Source organism: Carassius auratus, chromosome 12 (assembly GCF_003368295.1).
Source record: "Carassius auratus strain Wakin chromosome 12, ASM336829v1, whole genome shotgun sequence".
Classification (NCBI taxonomy): domain Eukaryota; kingdom Metazoa; phylum Chordata; class Actinopteri; order Cypriniformes; family Cyprinidae; genus Carassius; species Carassius auratus.
Genome location: NC_039254.1, coordinates 8,542,138 through 8,559,276, shown reverse-complemented (window position 1 = coordinate 8,559,276; position 17,139 = coordinate 8,542,138). Strand labels below are relative to the sequence as shown.

At 36.4% G+C, this 17,139-nt stretch overlaps 1 protein-coding gene across 2 annotated transcripts; it reads left to right on the top strand.

Annotated features, from left to right (window-relative positions):
• The first annotated feature begins 5,171 nt into the window (after window positions 1-5,171).
• On the top strand, window positions 5,172-9,608 carry LOC113111705 (protein phosphatase 1 regulatory subunit 3C-B-like). Of its 2 annotated transcripts, XM_026276721.1 has the most exons (3): window positions 5,172-5,394; window positions 6,409-7,375; window positions 9,390-9,608. In XM_026276721.1, exons 1-2 carry the CDS (start codon window positions 5,381-5,383, stop codon window positions 7,346-7,348), a joined length of 954 nt encoding a protein of 317 aa, XP_026132506.1. In that variant the 5' UTR covers window positions 5,172-5,380; the 3' UTR covers window positions 7,349-7,375; window positions 9,390-9,608. The 2 variants fall into 2 exon arrangements, with proteins under 2 accessions (XP_026132506.1, XP_026132505.1); XM_026276720.1 differs by having other exon boundaries at window positions 5,174-5,394; window positions 6,409-9,608.
• Window positions 9,609-17,139: the final 7,531 nt, after the last annotated feature.

Genomic DNA, 17,139 nt, shown 5'->3' with positions numbered 1-17,139 from the left:
TATGGAGTAGTATGAGGAGGAGTATGAATTCATTTACAGGCTGATTTTATCATAAATCCACAATACAATTTCTGAGTTCTGTATCAATCTGTGTTGTTGTTTGTTTATTTTTATCTTTTATTTTTCATAGGAAGATAACTGACCCTTTACTCTCCTTTTTAATAAATGTGCTTATAAACCAAGGACAAGCTATTTATAGCTGTATTTATAAACTGCTTACTACTGACTATTAATATTGGGACAAGGCTTTATAAAGCATGAACTGACTATTTACTAATGAGTGCAGTTATTATAAAGTGTTATCAATGCATTTGCTAATGTTAACAAATTAGACATTATTTTACAGTGTTATCAAATCCTTAAATGACTCATAAGCATTTGTGAAAGTTCTGCTTGCATTACAGCTTAGTATTGATCTGTGAGCTGAACAGATTTACTGTTACATCTATGAGATTATTTAAATTCAAATAAATATAATGTCACAGGATGTCATAGGTCAGTATCAAATGAGTTTGAAATTATTATTTGCAGCACAAATAAGTTTTTTTTAGGATTTTTAAAAATCCCTAAAACTGTCAGAAAAAGGTTAAGGCCTAAGCTATTTCTATGTGAGTGGCTAAATTTATTTTTGTTTTTATAATTGTAATACACAAACTATGAAATTATACAAAATGTATAAAAAGGTAAATAAATAAATACGCACACATCAAAAAAGCAGCCAAGTCGAATGAGTTTCCTTTTTTATATAGATTAAAATTGAAGACAGAAGCAAGTGGTAAATGTGGTCACTTTAATATTCAAATCCAGTAGATCCAGTTTATGTTCACGTGGCTGTTTTCGTTTATATTCGCCAAGCTATTATGTATTTTGAAATAATCTTGTCCGTGATGTGTTCGTTCGTACGACGAAAGGCAGAATCCTGCAGCTCCAGAGATACATGTTATTCTGCCAGTCGCGCTTTCAAATAGTCTTGCACACTTAAACGGGTCACAAACACCTGTATTTAGCTCTTGTTGTGTTATAATGTGTGTATTGTGTGCATTTATGGCAATATTTTATTTTAAAAAGCTCTTAAACAAGAATAAATTTGTTAGTTTTGAACTTGTGGCACTCTGCGCGCTGATCGGAGCGGTGATTTCAGATAGGCAGCCACAAATATTTAATTTTCACACAAACAGTTCAAAAACATCTTAATTTAGCTCTTGGTGTGTTCTAATTTGTGAATTGTGTGATATCGCTGCAATACTTTATTCTTAATAGCTATGAAACAAGAATAAACTCGTTTTTTCTGAGCTCGTCATTCCACACGCTCCTGCTCACAGCGGTGATTAATCTCTCCTGTTTCTCACGTATCACTGACCACACATCAATTATTAATGAGCCCTGACCCGGTAATAATCATATATGTTGGTTTAGCTTGTCAGTGTGAATTAAATCTAAGTATTTATTTGTATTTTAACCGATTTAAAAGAGAAACTAAAACTCCGTTAATTGCACCTGTAGGGGCGCAATTTCTCTCAGACAATGGAAGTCTAAGCACATACACTCAAACAGAGGGACAGAGTGAGATGAGATGTCTGACAGTTTTTTAATTTTCTGTTACCCATACAGTGTTGTAAAGTCGTGAAACTATCCATATTTCCTCAGAATGACTTTTTCATCTGTATGAAAAAATTCTTTGACGTGTTTGGAAGCTGCAATTTAAAAATACAATAATGATTCCCTTTGTAAGGTCATTTAAAAAAATCACCACGGCAAAACCATTCAAGCTATCCAAAATCCATTCACAATTTAAGTTCCTATCAGAAATACTGATGTGTGTTCAGAGTTTTGTGAAATTCCAAGTATGTTATTTGCCTCAAAATCACCTGAGAAGTATTCCAGTTTGACATGTTGCCACGCCAACAATTTTTTAGATATCAATATCCCCCTTGCAGATTTATATCGGCTGTGTTTTAACATTATTCTGATGAAGTTTGAAGCAAATCGAGTAATAATAAGATGCTGAATTCAAATCATTTTGAAAATGACACACTTCCTTCTGCCAGTTGGTGGCGCTATAACTTTGACTCCTAATAGTCACATATATGCGATCGACATCATACAACGAATAATCTGATGAAGTTTGATTAAAATCAGGAAATGTATGTGGACGGTATTAGACACTTCCTGTTTCTCATTTCTCGCCATAATTTCAACGCCTCGCCACGAGCAAACCGTTCGAGATATCAAAAATCCCCTGGCAATTTTTCATCCCCAGTGTCTTGAGATCATGTTGACCGAGTTTGGCGGCAATCGAGAAAAAAACCTATGACAAGTATTTCAAATTCCAGAGCATGCGCTTTTTACATAACTCTAAATAGCTGACTTCCTGTTGGGTGGAGCCTATGACATGCAATACGACAGTTGTTCGGCACGATGAGATCTATATGTGTACTGAGTTTCATATGAATATGTGCAAGTATGTGTGAGCTATACATCAACATTTCTGACTGTGTTCCAGGGGGCGCCGTAGAGCCCCTGTGCCACGCCCGGGTCCCAGCCTCTGCAGGCTCCTAAAGGCCACAGATTCCAAAGTGTGCGCAAATTTTCAAGAGTTTTTGAGTATGTTAAGGACCCCAAAAGCCCCCACAACTTTGACGAAAAATTTGAATACTAAACCCTAAATAGCCAACTTCCTGTTGGGCGGAGCCTATGATATGCAATACAAAAGTTGTTTGGATTGATGAGATTTATATGTGTACCGAGTTTCATTCGTCTACGAGCAAGAATGTATGATATATGGCCCTCCATATTCCAGGGGGCGCTGTAGAGCCCCTGTGCCACGCCCGTGTATCAGTCTCTGCCCGGCCCTAATGGCCGCAGGTTCCAATCTGTGTGCCAATTTTCAAGACTTTTTAAGCACGTTAAGGGCCCCAAAAGCCCCCGAGACGTTGGAAAAAAAAAATAATAATAATAATAATAAAAAATAATCCTAAGGAAAACAATAGGCCTCTCGCCCTTTGGGCTTGAGCCCTAATAATAATAATAAACGGAGCAATTCCAAGAGGGTCCTCACACCATCGGTGCTCGGGCCCTAAATACAGATTTTTTTCCCCCTGATTATTAAAGGGATGATTAGGTCTCTCTCTCTCTCTCTCTCTCTCTCTCTCTCTCTGCCAGACAGCCCCTCCCTACAATCCACACACACTGTCAGTCACCAAAAATTCACAGTCACCAACCCCCTCACACTCCCCCTCCCTCTCCCCCTCCCTTTCCTCACACAGACAGAGTGGCCAGAGTGAGATCATGTCAGTTGAGAAGTCTGACAGTTTTTTAATTTTCTGTTATCCATACAGTGTTGTAAAGTCGTGAAACTATGCATATTTCCTCAGAATGACTTTTTCATCTGTATGAAAAAATTATTTGACATGTTTGGAAGCTGCAATTTAAAAATACAATAATGATTCCCTTTGTAAGGGCATTTCAAAAAATCACCACGGCAAAACCATTCAAGCTATCCAAAATCCATTCACAATTTAAGTTCCTATCAGAAATACTGATGTGTGTTCAGAGTTTTGTGAAATTCTAAGTATGTTATTTGCCTCAAAATCACCTGAGAAGTATTCCAGTTTGACATGTTGCCACGCCAACAATTTTTTAGATATCAATATCCCCCTTGCAGATTTATATCGGCTGTGTTTTAACATTATTCTGATGAAGTTTGAAGCTAATCGAGTAATAATAAGATGCTGAATTCAAATCATTTTGAAAATGACACACTTCCTTCTGCCAGTTGGTGGCGCTATAACTTTGACTCCTAATAGTCACATATATGCGATCGACATAATACAACGAATAATCTGATGAAGTTTTATTAAAATCAGGAAATGTATGTGGATGTTATTAGACACTTCCTGTTTCTCATTTATCGCCATAATTTCAACACCTTGCCACAAGCAAACCGTTCGAGATATCAAAAATCCCCTGGCAATTTTTCATCCCCAGTGTCTTGAAATCATGTTGACCGAGTTTGGCGGCCATCGAGTAAAAAACCTATGACAAGTATTTAAAATTCCAGAGCATGGGCTTTTTACATGATGCTAAATAGCTGACTTCCTGTTGGGCGGAGCCTAGGACATGCAATACAAAAGTTGTTCGGCACGGTGAGATCTATATGTGTACTGAGTTTCATATGAATATGTGCAAGTATGTGTGAGCTATACATCAACATTTCTGACTGTGATCCAGGGGGCGCCGTAGAGCCCCTGTGCCACGCCCGGGTCCCAGCCTCTGCAGGCTCCTAAAGGCCACAGATTCCAAAGTGTGTGCAAATTTTCAAGAGTTTTTGAGTATGTTAAGGACCCCAAAAGCCCCCACAACTTTGACGAAAAATTTGAATACTAAACCCTAAATATCCAACTTCCTGTTGGGCGGAGCCTATGACATGCAGTACGAAAGTTGTTTGGTTTGATGAGATCTACATGTGTACCGAGTTTCGTGTGTCTATGTGCACGTATGTATGATATATGGCCCTCAGTATTCCAGGGGGCGCTGTAGAGCCCCTGTGCCACGCCCGTGTATCAGTCTCTGCCCAGCCCTAATGGCCGCAGGTTCCAAGGTGTGTGCCAATTTTCAAGAGTTTTCGAGCATGTTAAGGGCCCCAAAAGCCCCCGAGACGTTGGAAAAAAAAAAAAAATAATAATAATACTAAAAAATAATCCTAAGGAAAACAATAGGGCTCTCGCCCTCCAGGCTTGAGCCCTAATAATAATAAATAATCCTAAGTAAAACAATAGGGCTCTCGCCCTAATAATAATAAAAAATAATCCTAAGGAAAACAATAGGGCTCTCGCCCTCCAGGCTTGAGCCCTAATAATAAAAAATAATTCTAAGGAAAACAATAGGGCTCTCGCCCTCCAGGCTTGAGCCCTAATAAACAAAGCAGATACAAGAGGGTCCTCGCACCTCGGTGCTCGGGCCCTAATAATACTTTTAACCAGAAATTACGCGTCAAGCCTTCCTCAGCTCTATCTGAGTTGACGCTTCCCCCCTGCTTTTCTCAAACTTCGGTGCTCGCGGGCCCGCTGCGCTTTACTGCGCGCTGATTGCTCAAGTGCCTTGTTCTTCTGCTTTCTCATTGGCTGTCAAAATGGGTTTCTGTGAACCAATGCGCGCAGACAGGGGCTTGATATTGTGCCGGAACGATCTTGGCTTTTGCAGTACAGCTGGACAGCGAAGGGGGCGTGCCGCTGCAAGCACGGTTCGTCAGTGGGTTTTTAGTTATCATGGTCGACAAGTTAAGTGAAGTTTAAAAGCAAGAAGGAAAAAAAACTATACTTGTTCGAACTATAATAGAGCAAACTGTGTCTGCCGTTTAGGAAGCAAACCTCTGGTTTCAATGAATTGCACCAGGTAGGAATACAGAGTGCGTCACAGTGCATCGAGTGGGTTTGTCACTGCTAACTACATGCTGGAAAAGTGTAAAGATGACTTTTGAACATGACTAATGATTAAGATTCTATTTAAAACAATACTGGCATGTTTATAGTATTGTTTGAACACTGGGACTGTCAAGCTGTTTAAACTTCTATTAGTGTATCTGTTTATGTTACTAGTAGCCTACTCACTTTTCTATAGCTGGTTAATTAGTCCAAACTGCGACAGTTGGTTGACATTTAATTCAATGTTTGTTTATTTGTTGTTTTTTGCCAATGTAATCTATAGGGGCCTGTGGTTTAGATTTAGCTATAGTACATACTCCAGTTTTACTGGTACTATTCATTGAAATAATCTAGTTACTTGTCTCTGTTATAGATTTGCTGTTATTCTTGTATTAGATAATAGTTTCTATTTTTGAGACGCTACTATGCTGTTATTAGTAATATTGCATATCTCACTAGTTACAATAACATTTTTACATTTAACAACACTGTATGTTTGTAATGACTAGTAAGGCATTACATAGTCTATATACGTACTGCCTACTTTAAAGGTAAAATCTTAAAAGTAGTAACTACTGTTACTACAAAATTTAAAAAAAATAAAATAAATACTAGGAAGAACTGAAATGCACAGTAGTGTCTAATGACACAGTATTATGCTAAAAGACTGAAATAGATATTTTATCAATTTATATTTTATAATGTGTTGCTTTTGGACTTATCACGGTCCTTAATTCTGTCATGTATTAAAGTAATAATAAATATAGTATGGAAGTATAAATATTCCTTATAAAAACTGATTATTATTCTATTGTGAAAAACTTAAATCATCAGCTTTTGGTCTATAATTGTATTGTAAAATAGCTCAAACTAGCTGCAAATATAGTTTTGTTCACCACTTTAATCTCTTAATTCTGAGGAAATTATTTCACATCTCTTGCTTAATTGGTCACTGCAGTGTTCTTCATTATTGTCTTCATGACAGGGTTCTGCAGATACTGAACCCCAGGCCAATGCCAAGTCCAATTATGCCTGTGGATGTAGCAATGAGAATTTGTCTGGCACATTCACCGCCTCTTTGCAGTTTCCTCAGTTCATATGAGGACTGCAAGTCCAGGATCCTAGTCAACCAGTACAAACCTCTGAGATCCTGCATCAGTAACAAGACAGATGTCGACACAGATAACATAGGATGGAAGAGACCTGAGATCAAAAACAAAAAGAAAGTAGTTTTTGCTGACTCCAGAGGCATGTCTCTGACAGCAGTCCATGTATTCAAGGAACTTGAGGAAGACCCCATGTTAGACCTGCAGTTCGAATTATCAGACTTGGAGGATGCCATTGTGGGCCTGAGAGGGGAGAAGGAGAATAATTTGATTTTGGATTTCACTCAGCCTGCTGCAGACTATTTGGACTTTCGGAACCGTCTAAAGAAGAGTCTGGTATGCTTGGAAAACTGTATAATTCAAGAGAGATCCCTCACCGGCACAGTCAAAGTGAGCAGCGTAAGCTTTGAGAAAATGGTCCATGTGCGAATAACATTTAATTCATGGAAAAGTTATGCTGATATTCCTTGTACATACATGAATAATGTTTATGGTTGTGAGGACGTTGACACTTTCTCGTTTTCCATCGAACTTCCGAGTTTTGTGCCCCCACATGAGCAGGTAGAGTTCTGCATATCCTACAAAACTAATGATACCACATACTGGGACAATAACGATGGAAAAAATTACAAGCTGGGCCATGCAGAGAACGACCTCAATCAGACCAGTGTAACCCAACAGAGGGCAACAGATTTCAAGAATCAAGGGAAACGTCCAGAGATGGAATTTGATCAATTTGGGAGCCCGAGAATGTCTAGTGGATTCTTCCCCGAGTGGCAGAGTTGGGGTCATATTGAGAACAACACCCCCTACTGGTGAAAGTTCAAGAACCCAGATAAACTTGAAGTAAATGTTGTAACAAGGACAAATGCAAATGGTTTTAGAATTGACTTTTGAAAAATCTGAATAATTGATATTAGCAATGATTTCCTCAAAAGAAAACCTTTTGGCCATGTGTGACCATCTTTCATACTTTCCAAAATAATTCAATGTTGGTTCTGAGATGCACATTTAGTTTAAAATGAGAAGTTTGGACTCTATGCAAGTTTGAGACTAACCACGTTAACCAAATGGCAGTTACTGAGAATGAAAAATGTTGGTTTATGTAATTTTCAAATTTTTTAGCACACTATATACACTATTTTGTAGATCTTACATGGGGTAAACCAATAATTTTCATGACATAGATGCCTTCCTTTGTGTTATTCTGTGATTAGTAATAATCTGTTTTACTACAAGCAACAACACCAATAAATACAGTAAAGATAAAAGATACAAATACAATAAACAGTGATTTTCAGGTTTTTTTTAAGTTAGGTCTAACCGTTTTAGGTACATAAATGTAATAAAGTAGTCAAATGTAAAATAGCATTGAATATTTTACTGTATAAATTAAAGATTAATCTGTATTAATGTTATAAAAGCTATTCGATCATGAGCAGTGAGTGATTTCCTTGTTTTTGCTGTATGATTAATATTAAGAAAGTGCTGTCATTTTAAGATAATGCACTAATCCAGTGCACTGAAACAGTACGTTCAGCTGGTTATGTCTGCTATAGTATATTTTCCAAGACGTGCATTTTGGCATATTTTTTGTGTGAATTTGTCTATTCAAACACAATACTTTAGAGAGAGATTAATATTTGCACACGTTCTAAGTGCACTTACAAATCTTCTCTTCTGGCTCTTAAATGTTTAAACTGGCAAAGTTTAAATGAGTTTAGTTTAAACACAGATAGCAACGTGTGCTGTTCAGGTCTCACCTGTGCACGTGCGCTATTAGCACGATGGAATACATGACTGCTCCTCATATTCCAGCATACGGCACTCGCGTTGAACAAGAGTGAATGGCTTGTCCGCAGTTTGTTGTTTTTTTTATCACTTTTGTTTTAATGTACTGGGAAGCCACAATGCACATCCATTAACAGAAACATACATTAGCTGAACACTGTTTGTTTTATGCGTTGTTGTCAGATTCAAGTTAAACCGCGTTCCTAGTGTGTGCCGAACCATGTGAGGAAAACCGCACGGCTCAATTTTTTACAGAGAACTGCTCCATCCCTATCATTCTATCTAAAGTCATTGAATTTTTGGAAGTCCTCTTTAAAGAGACAGTTTAACCCAAAATGAAAGTTTTGTAATTGATTCAACCTCCAAACGTATGCATTTATTTTATGTTAACACAAAATGTATCAGTGTTTTTATTTATTTATTTTATTTTATTTTTTGCCATATAATGAAAGTAAATGTTGTTAAGGACCCCACTGACTTTCATTGTATGGACAAAACAATTATTCAAATGATGTTCTCTAGTGTTCCACTGAATAATAAGTTGTTTAAGTTTAATACCGTGTGAAGGTGATTAAAAGATAACAGAATTTTCCATTTTGAGTGAATTGTCCCATTAACAGTAGTGAACAAAGCGTGTGTAATTTTAATATTATGGAAAAATCTGGTACAATGTGAGATTGCTTCATATTGAAGTTTTTGCATCTCATTTGATAGTACCAGTGTATCTTTCACTTTCTAGTGAATGCACTAAGCAAGCATGACGCATTATAAAGAAGTCCATGAGAGATAATAATGTCCATTAAGTGCTAAATATCTGCTGTTGCACTTCCCTTTTTTCCTACGCCTGTTCTACTTTTTTAAAGATGCACTTTCCTAAAACAATGCTGCATTGTGATTTATTACCCATGTGTGGAAACTCTCCAGTGTTATTTGGAGGAAAGAAGATGAGGGATTTGGATGCAACTTTATGAAGGTCATAGTCAGTAAAGGAGAGTTGCTAAGAGTGATAATATTGAATGAGATTGTTGCTTTTTTTCCTGATTGTTTTTTTCCTCTTCAATTTCAATAGAAAAACAAGTTGAGGCCTTGAAAATGGTGGTTGTGGACTGTGATGAACCGCGAGCTGCTGTAATTGCGAAGAGGGATCATGTTTGAATGTAAAAAGGAGCCTACACAAGCCATAGTGTATGCCTACATATTTTTCTACTGCAAAGAAAGATGTTTGTTTGAAAGAATCTTGTACTATACTCTTTCTTCCTGGTATAAATAAAGCCTAATGTTTCTATGATTAGTGGACTTGTGTTTTATTATGTATGAATGTCATGTTTTACGTCAGCTGGTTCTCATTAATGTCATGACTTCAATATCAGAGTGCACAATGAGATGACCCCAGGCCTCTGTTATGTACTAATTAAGGAAAATGAATGTTTTGCTTAAGAAGATGTATCTACTTGTTTACAAGCTTTCATCGAGAAGAAAAATACCTGTTAAAAGATAAAAATGTGTCTAGTGTGCAGACAACCAACAAGCATAAATGTTTAAAACAAAAGAGTGTATTTCTAATAACAGAATGAGTGCTGTTAAGATTGCTGACAAATATTTATTCCCAGAGGAAGCTCAGTTGGAAATAAACACATTTACCAGATGTTTTATAAGTTAGTGATGTGTTTTTGTGGGAAAATTTTGTCAGAATATCCTATGTTTAGCTGAATGTTTTTGTTCAGTTTTGCTGTTAGTGTCCACTACCTCGATTTGCTTACTAATTTGTTTACTAACTGAAACCTGTGAAGTTTTTAGGCTTGTCCTCATCCTGAACATTTAAAAATGATATACAAAATGGACATTTATTGCTAACTTATCAAATAAGTGAATTTGTGATATTTATTAGGTTAATCTTTGTACAGACGGTCAGATGTTCTTCTGAAGCTGAAACTTTGGGTCATTCTCGAGTCATGCTGAAGAAAATAATCATCTGGTTTTACACAATTTTTGGAGTACAGCTTGGGTGCTGCTGTCATAAATGCAAAAGAGGGATAATACAAATAACAGTTTAACATTTCACCTAAATTGTAATCCAGAAAATATAATTTCTAATATATATATACACACACACACACACACACACACACATATATATATATATATATATATATATATATATATATGTTTTAAATTGGAAATGAGCAAAATCTTCCACATGCATCACCTCTAGCAAATATATAAGCACAGTCTAAGATGTCAGAATGTATACTCACTCTGATAAGAATTATTGTCAATTGTATTATCATTCTTGGAATCCAAAAAAGGTTGCAGAGCTTTATAATCAGAGTGTAATTCAAAATGATGTGAAGTCGCATTCCTAAAGGGTTATGGTTCTAAAACTGGATTGAACCAAATTGCAAACGAGCAGGAAAACATTTTTCCACAATCATAGTATTGTGTTCAGAGTAATGAAGGTGATGCAGTAATTCAAATCGTGTTTTACAAGGAAAAGAACATTAAAGAGAGGCAGTCTGTGTGGAAAAAGGGCTGGCGCTGTGCTGGATTACAGGCTTCTTCCATAAGAAAAACCAGAGCAAACCAGTCTTCAGCCATTAATCCAGAGCAGCTGAATCTCCTTGTGCAAAATCATGACATTTTTTTCACAAGGTGGAACAATAATATTTCTCTTATAATGTACACAAATAGTGGGTATAAATTATTAACATTTAAACGGTATTGTGGTGTGGTGGTTAAAGCACAGGGCTAATAACCAAAAGGTTACTAGTCATGAACCCTTGGGCAGGATTATCCTCATAATAAGTCTATTGTAAAATGCTTTAGATAAAAGCGACTGCTAAATGCTAGGGATCACTACTGCATAAACTAAAGTCACAATTGTTTCTAAAAAAAAAAATTCACTGCAGCCGCTATGTTGTTTGTAATTACTTTTACACAAAAGGCACTAATCAAATGATTGATGTGAACTGTGACTGTGATTAATAATTCGCTCTCCACATTATCTTGATACCCTTATATAATCTTCTTGCCATTTTGCAGAGCACTTCAGATCAGTCAGATGGTTAAATAGTGATAGCGAGATAACATTATTAGCATCTATATGTAGCTGAGCCTCTATAACGCATGTTTGGTTTATAAGTGCAATAACAATTCATATAATGTATGACAAATAATGCTATGGTACATTAACATGCTAATATGTGTCTGTAGTCAAACTAACTAAAGTGTCAACCTCTTTCACAATCTCTTCTATCTGTAATAGTTCTTCAACTTAACATAGCAAGCTTTCAGAAGTATGCCTGCAAAACCAACAGCACTGTGACTCTGATTAGACAAGACACACTAGCAAACAAGTGGCTGATTAAAATTCCAGCTTTTCATCATACTGTTTACCACAAATAATTTTGAAGTAAACATGTCCATTTTTTCACTGAATGCATAAAAATGATCATTAGAGACAGCTTTTCTTCTTCTTCTTTTTTTTTTTTTTTTTTTTTTGGTCAGGAGCAATGCACAACGTCTAGCCATTTTGCTACTTTTGATGAGTTCATTACAGCTATGCTAATGTTACATGGTAACTGAGAATAATATGAAATGAGGCTGAATAAATTTCGACCAAAAAAATAAAACAGAAGCATAATTGCAAAAGCAATGAAAAAAAAGTTTTCTGCCATTTTATCTTTTTCCCCCCTTCATGTAATATTCCTCCATGGTTCAGTACTAGTAAATAAATTAATAAAAACCAAGAGGAAATGGGCACATTTAGCACCAAATAGGCAAGTTAGTCAAGTACAGTAATTGGCTGAATCTTGAGTAATCTTGCATATTCTAGTCTTAAGTGTTGCACTGAACATCATCAACATTAGGTAATATACAACATTTTGGGAGTGCTCCAGAATTTTCCTCTCCCCTTTATGACATCAAGGGTCAAGCTCAGGCTTAAAAGACCAGTTGAGGACACTGAACCCAATTTTACTCAGCACTTGAAATACCAAGCATATTGTGTCACTGATTGGCCTGCTGGGCAAGTGTTTGTGTATGAAGAGCTGGAAACCATTGCTCTCTGTATGTATTTTTAGCTCCTAAGCTCATACCTCTTAGTCTTGACATGCTGGCAACTGAGCTAAATGTCAAACATCTTTCATGATATACTACAGTATATCATTTAAACAGAAATATTTTCAATGAATGCAGGTCTCTATATATACCAACCAAATGAATTAAAGGTTGGGAGGTGACATACATGTCCTAGATTTTTCTATGGAACTCAGGTGGTACAAGATTTGTAAAAATTTCAAAGAAAAGAGGGCACATTGTTTACCCAATAGTAGATGCTGAGATTTAACACACATCCAAAAGCAAAATTTGATTTTGTGTCTAAAAAAATGATTACCTTGTTTATCTAATAATAATCTTTGCTTAAGCTGATTTAAAATGAACTCAAATAGAAGATGTTTGAGACAAATTATATTTTTAAACTTCTTAAAAAATAATACCATATTGCTATGTAAATATATGTAATGTGTAACAAGGACAATGTAAAAAAATAAAAGGGTATTGCCAACTTTTGTAATTTATTATATATTAAGTATTTCTAGTTCAAACATTACAGATGCTAAATGCATTAACATACATCTCTGAATTTTTATGGTCAGCGCATGCGCTGAAAAATTGGTATATTTAGCTATAAATATATTCAATTCATTTTGTAGTTATTTAAAGATGATTGAAGTGAATAAAGGGAGGTGCTGACCATAGTGGAATATGCCATAACTATTAATGTACTTGACTTTAAAAGAGATGACAGGCATGAACTGACATGTCTGCTTGAATACAGAGTCAGACATTTCTACATACACATACCAATAATTTCAAACATACAACACATTAGCTGGAATTCTCTTTCTCAAAAAAAAAAAAAAAAGTTTTATTTAATGAGATTAGAAATTAATATTTTAAATTCTAAAGTTGATTTAGATGTTTTAGCAAATTTCTGTGTTTTAAGATTTGTCAGTATTAAATGCAATTTTGAAAATAACCTTTCTGACACCTCATCATTTGTAATCATAAAAGGTTACTCTAGAGTAAAAAATATAAAGTGAAGTGAAGTGAAGTGACATTCAGCCAAGTATGGTGACCCATACTCAGAATTTGTGCTCTGCATTTAACCCATCCGAAATGCACACACCCAGAGCAGTGAACACACACACACACACTGTGAGCACACACCCAGAGCAGTGGGCAGCCATTTATGCTGCGGCGCCCGGGGAGCAGTTTGGGGTTCGATGCCTTGCTCAAGGGCACCTAAGTCGTGGTATTGAAGGTGGAGAGAGAGCTGTTCATGCACTACCCCCACCCACAATTCCGTCCGGCCCGAGACTAGAACCCACAACCCTTCAATTGGGAGTCCAACCCTCTAACCATTAGGCCACGACTTAAATCAAATGCCAGCCAATGTTTTTTATTTAATCAGTGATGATCCACATTTAAATCAATTAAATCAACATAACAGCATATATTTCTTGCATTTTATAATTACAAAAGGAGAATCTGTTCTTGTGAAATCAAGAGATCATCTGCCCTCCTGTATAGGAAGAGATTAAATATAACACATGACAGTGACCGGGCCTCTAAAGTAGGACACATGGATTATTATGGCCAATTTTTATCTCCCTAGTTTATCTCCCTTTATGCTCTGACCACCGTCACAGACAATATACTATTTTAACATATACAGTATATGTTTTGTTTTTTTCAACATTTAATATAGACTGACCTAAAGGATTATTAGGAACACCATACTAATACTGTGTTTGGCCCCATTTCGCCTTCAGAACTGCCTTAATTCTACGTGGCATTGATTCAACAAGGTGCTGAAAGCATTCTTTAGAAATGTTGGCCCATATTGATCAGATAGCATATTGGTGGGCTATGGAGATTTGTGGGATGCACATCCAGGGCACGAAGCTCCCGTTCAACCACATCCCAAAGATGCTCTAATTGGGTTGAGATCTGGTGGCTGTGGGGGCCAATTTAGTACAGTTATCATGTTCAAGAAACCAATGTGAAATTATTCAAGCTTTGTGACATGGTGAATTATCCCGCTGGAAGTAGCCATCAGAGGATGGGTACATGGTGGTCATAAAGGGATGGACATGGTCAGAAACAATGCTCAGGTAGGCTGTGGCATTTAAACGATGCCCAATTGGCACTAAGGGGCCTAAAGTGTGTCAAGAAAGCATCCCCACACCATTACACCTCCATCACCAGCCTGCACAGTGGTAACAAGGCAAGATGGATCCATGTTCTCATTCTGTTTACAACAAATTCTGACTCTTCCATCTGATTGTCTCAACAGAAATCGAGACTCATCAGACCAGGCAACATTTTCCCAGTCTTCAACTGTCCAATTTTGGTGAGCTTGTGCAAATTGTAGCTTCTTTTTCCTATTTGTAGTGGAGATGAGTGGTACCCAGTAGGGTCTTCTGCTGTTGTAGCCCATCCGCCTCAAGGTTGTGCGTGTTGTGGCTTCACAAATGCTTTGCTGCATAGCTCGGTTGTAACGAGTGGTTATTTCAGTCAAAGTTCCTCTTCTATCAGCTTGAATCAGTCGGCCCATTCTCATGTGACCTCTAGCATCAACAAGGCATTTTCGCCCACAGGACTGCCGCATATTGGATGTTTTTCCTTTTTCACACCATTCTTTGTAAACCCTAGAAATGGTTGTGCGTGAAAATCCCAGTAACTGAGCAGATTGTGAAATACTCGACCAGCCCGACACCAACAACCATGCCGTGCTCAAAATTGCTTAATCACCTTTCTTTCCCATTCTGACATTCAGTTTGGAGTTCAGGAGATTGTATTGACCAGGACCACACCCCTAAATGCATTGAAGCAACTGCCATGTGATTGGTTGATTAGATAATTGCATTAATGAGAAATTAAACAGGTGTTCCTAATAATCCTTTAGGTGAGTGTATATATATACCTTTGAAGTAAATGTATTTTCCTTACACCAATGGTAAAAAAATCTATATATAAATAACATTTATTAAAATTGTAAGGGTAGACCTTACTATATTTTATTACATTTGTGATTAAAACAAGAAGAAAAAAGCAAATGTGGCAAGAAAAATAAATAAGTAATTTTTCATAAATAATTTACTGAATAAATTCCTGTAAAGTATTTATTTTACAAATAATATACTATATACTATCTATAAACCATTAATACACATTGTTTCTGAAATTATTTTACATTTAACTGGAAAACAAAACAAAATAGCTTAATACCTTTGTATGTACATTATAATCTGCAATGCATTTTTGTTATAGAATTTGAGACTAGGATATTAAAACTATTCATTTTACACACTGCACTTCATTACCTCATGTGCTCTTTGATCTTGTATGTGACTGAGATTCAATTAAAACCAGTATATATCTGCACTTGCAGTGAAGACCCCCTCAGGGTTGATCTTATACCACAAAATACTGTGCAACCAAACTATGGTGATACAATCAGAGAGCAATGAGAAGAACAAATCCCTGAAACTTAACATGCATTACTTGCTTTTGAAAGATCTAGCGAAACCTGCATGAAATTGGACTTCAACAGAATGAAATGCTCTGAGCGTTTATATATATATATATATATATATATACTTTCCCTATTGGATCCTTTCTAGTGTGTTTCAAATGTAATATACTTTTCTACTTTAACACTGAGGTTACTCCAGCATCCAACCAAAGTTCATAACAATAACAGCATGGACTTTATAAGAAAACACATAATTCCTTTACAAACACAAACTTTTGAAGATCTTGAAAATAGCCAGCCACTGTAATCTTTTGGAGATGAGACGGAAATTGAAAAGTTCAGCAGTGAAAGTCTTTCCTGAATTCTTGTCTTTTTAGTGGCACGCTCCACAGAGGCTTCCAAAATCCTTACTTTAAGGTATAATTTCCCTCCATCACCCTTAGTATTTTACACACAGGGCAACACAAAGCCGTGCCAAAGAAAAGCACCTGATGATGGCAGGGCATACAGAGGTCAAAACTTTCAACACCTGCCCCGAATTTTGTTGTGATTGTAAACTAACCAAAAAATTTGATAACTGAAACCTGTCTCAAAACATACTCCACAAAGAGCATTCTACAATATCCTTTTGTTTTCTCAAGCAAACCAAGGACACTGTGATCTAGCCAGGACTTGACCAAAACAAAATAAAAGCTTCTTTATTTTGAACTGGAGCACAAGGCAAACTCTCTTTTCATACCTCCTTAATATAGCACAGGGATGGTGTTGAAAAGCAGACCTGTATCACATGACACATGCCATGTTTTGACATCTGGATGATTTGTCTGATCACGCTTGTCCTGTGTTTTCAGAGGTGTCAAGTCCACCCAAAAGGTCAGGGTATTTTTTTCCAGGACAACATATTTTAGCCCAGCAACTAGCACTCACTATACCAGACTTTCTAAGATTTAAACAAAAGAAAGAATGTTACATTGCAGATTAACTAAGCATGCACTGTATTATTCTTATATATATACTGTATTTTTTTTTTTTTACAATAACTTATAGCTGCACATGGTTTTAATTCCTGCACATAGTATTCCATCCATCAGACACATCCTGACATGAAGAGTGTTATTTATAAAGTGTAATTCAAGATTTGCATTCATTTAAATGTATGACAAATTCTGCCCCCATACTCATGCCATTGGTTTTTTGGCTGTGTTGAGCAGTTTAAACCCCTAGGTGTGTTCATGGGAGAATTACTAATTAATTAAGATATTCTGACTTCTTTAAATTA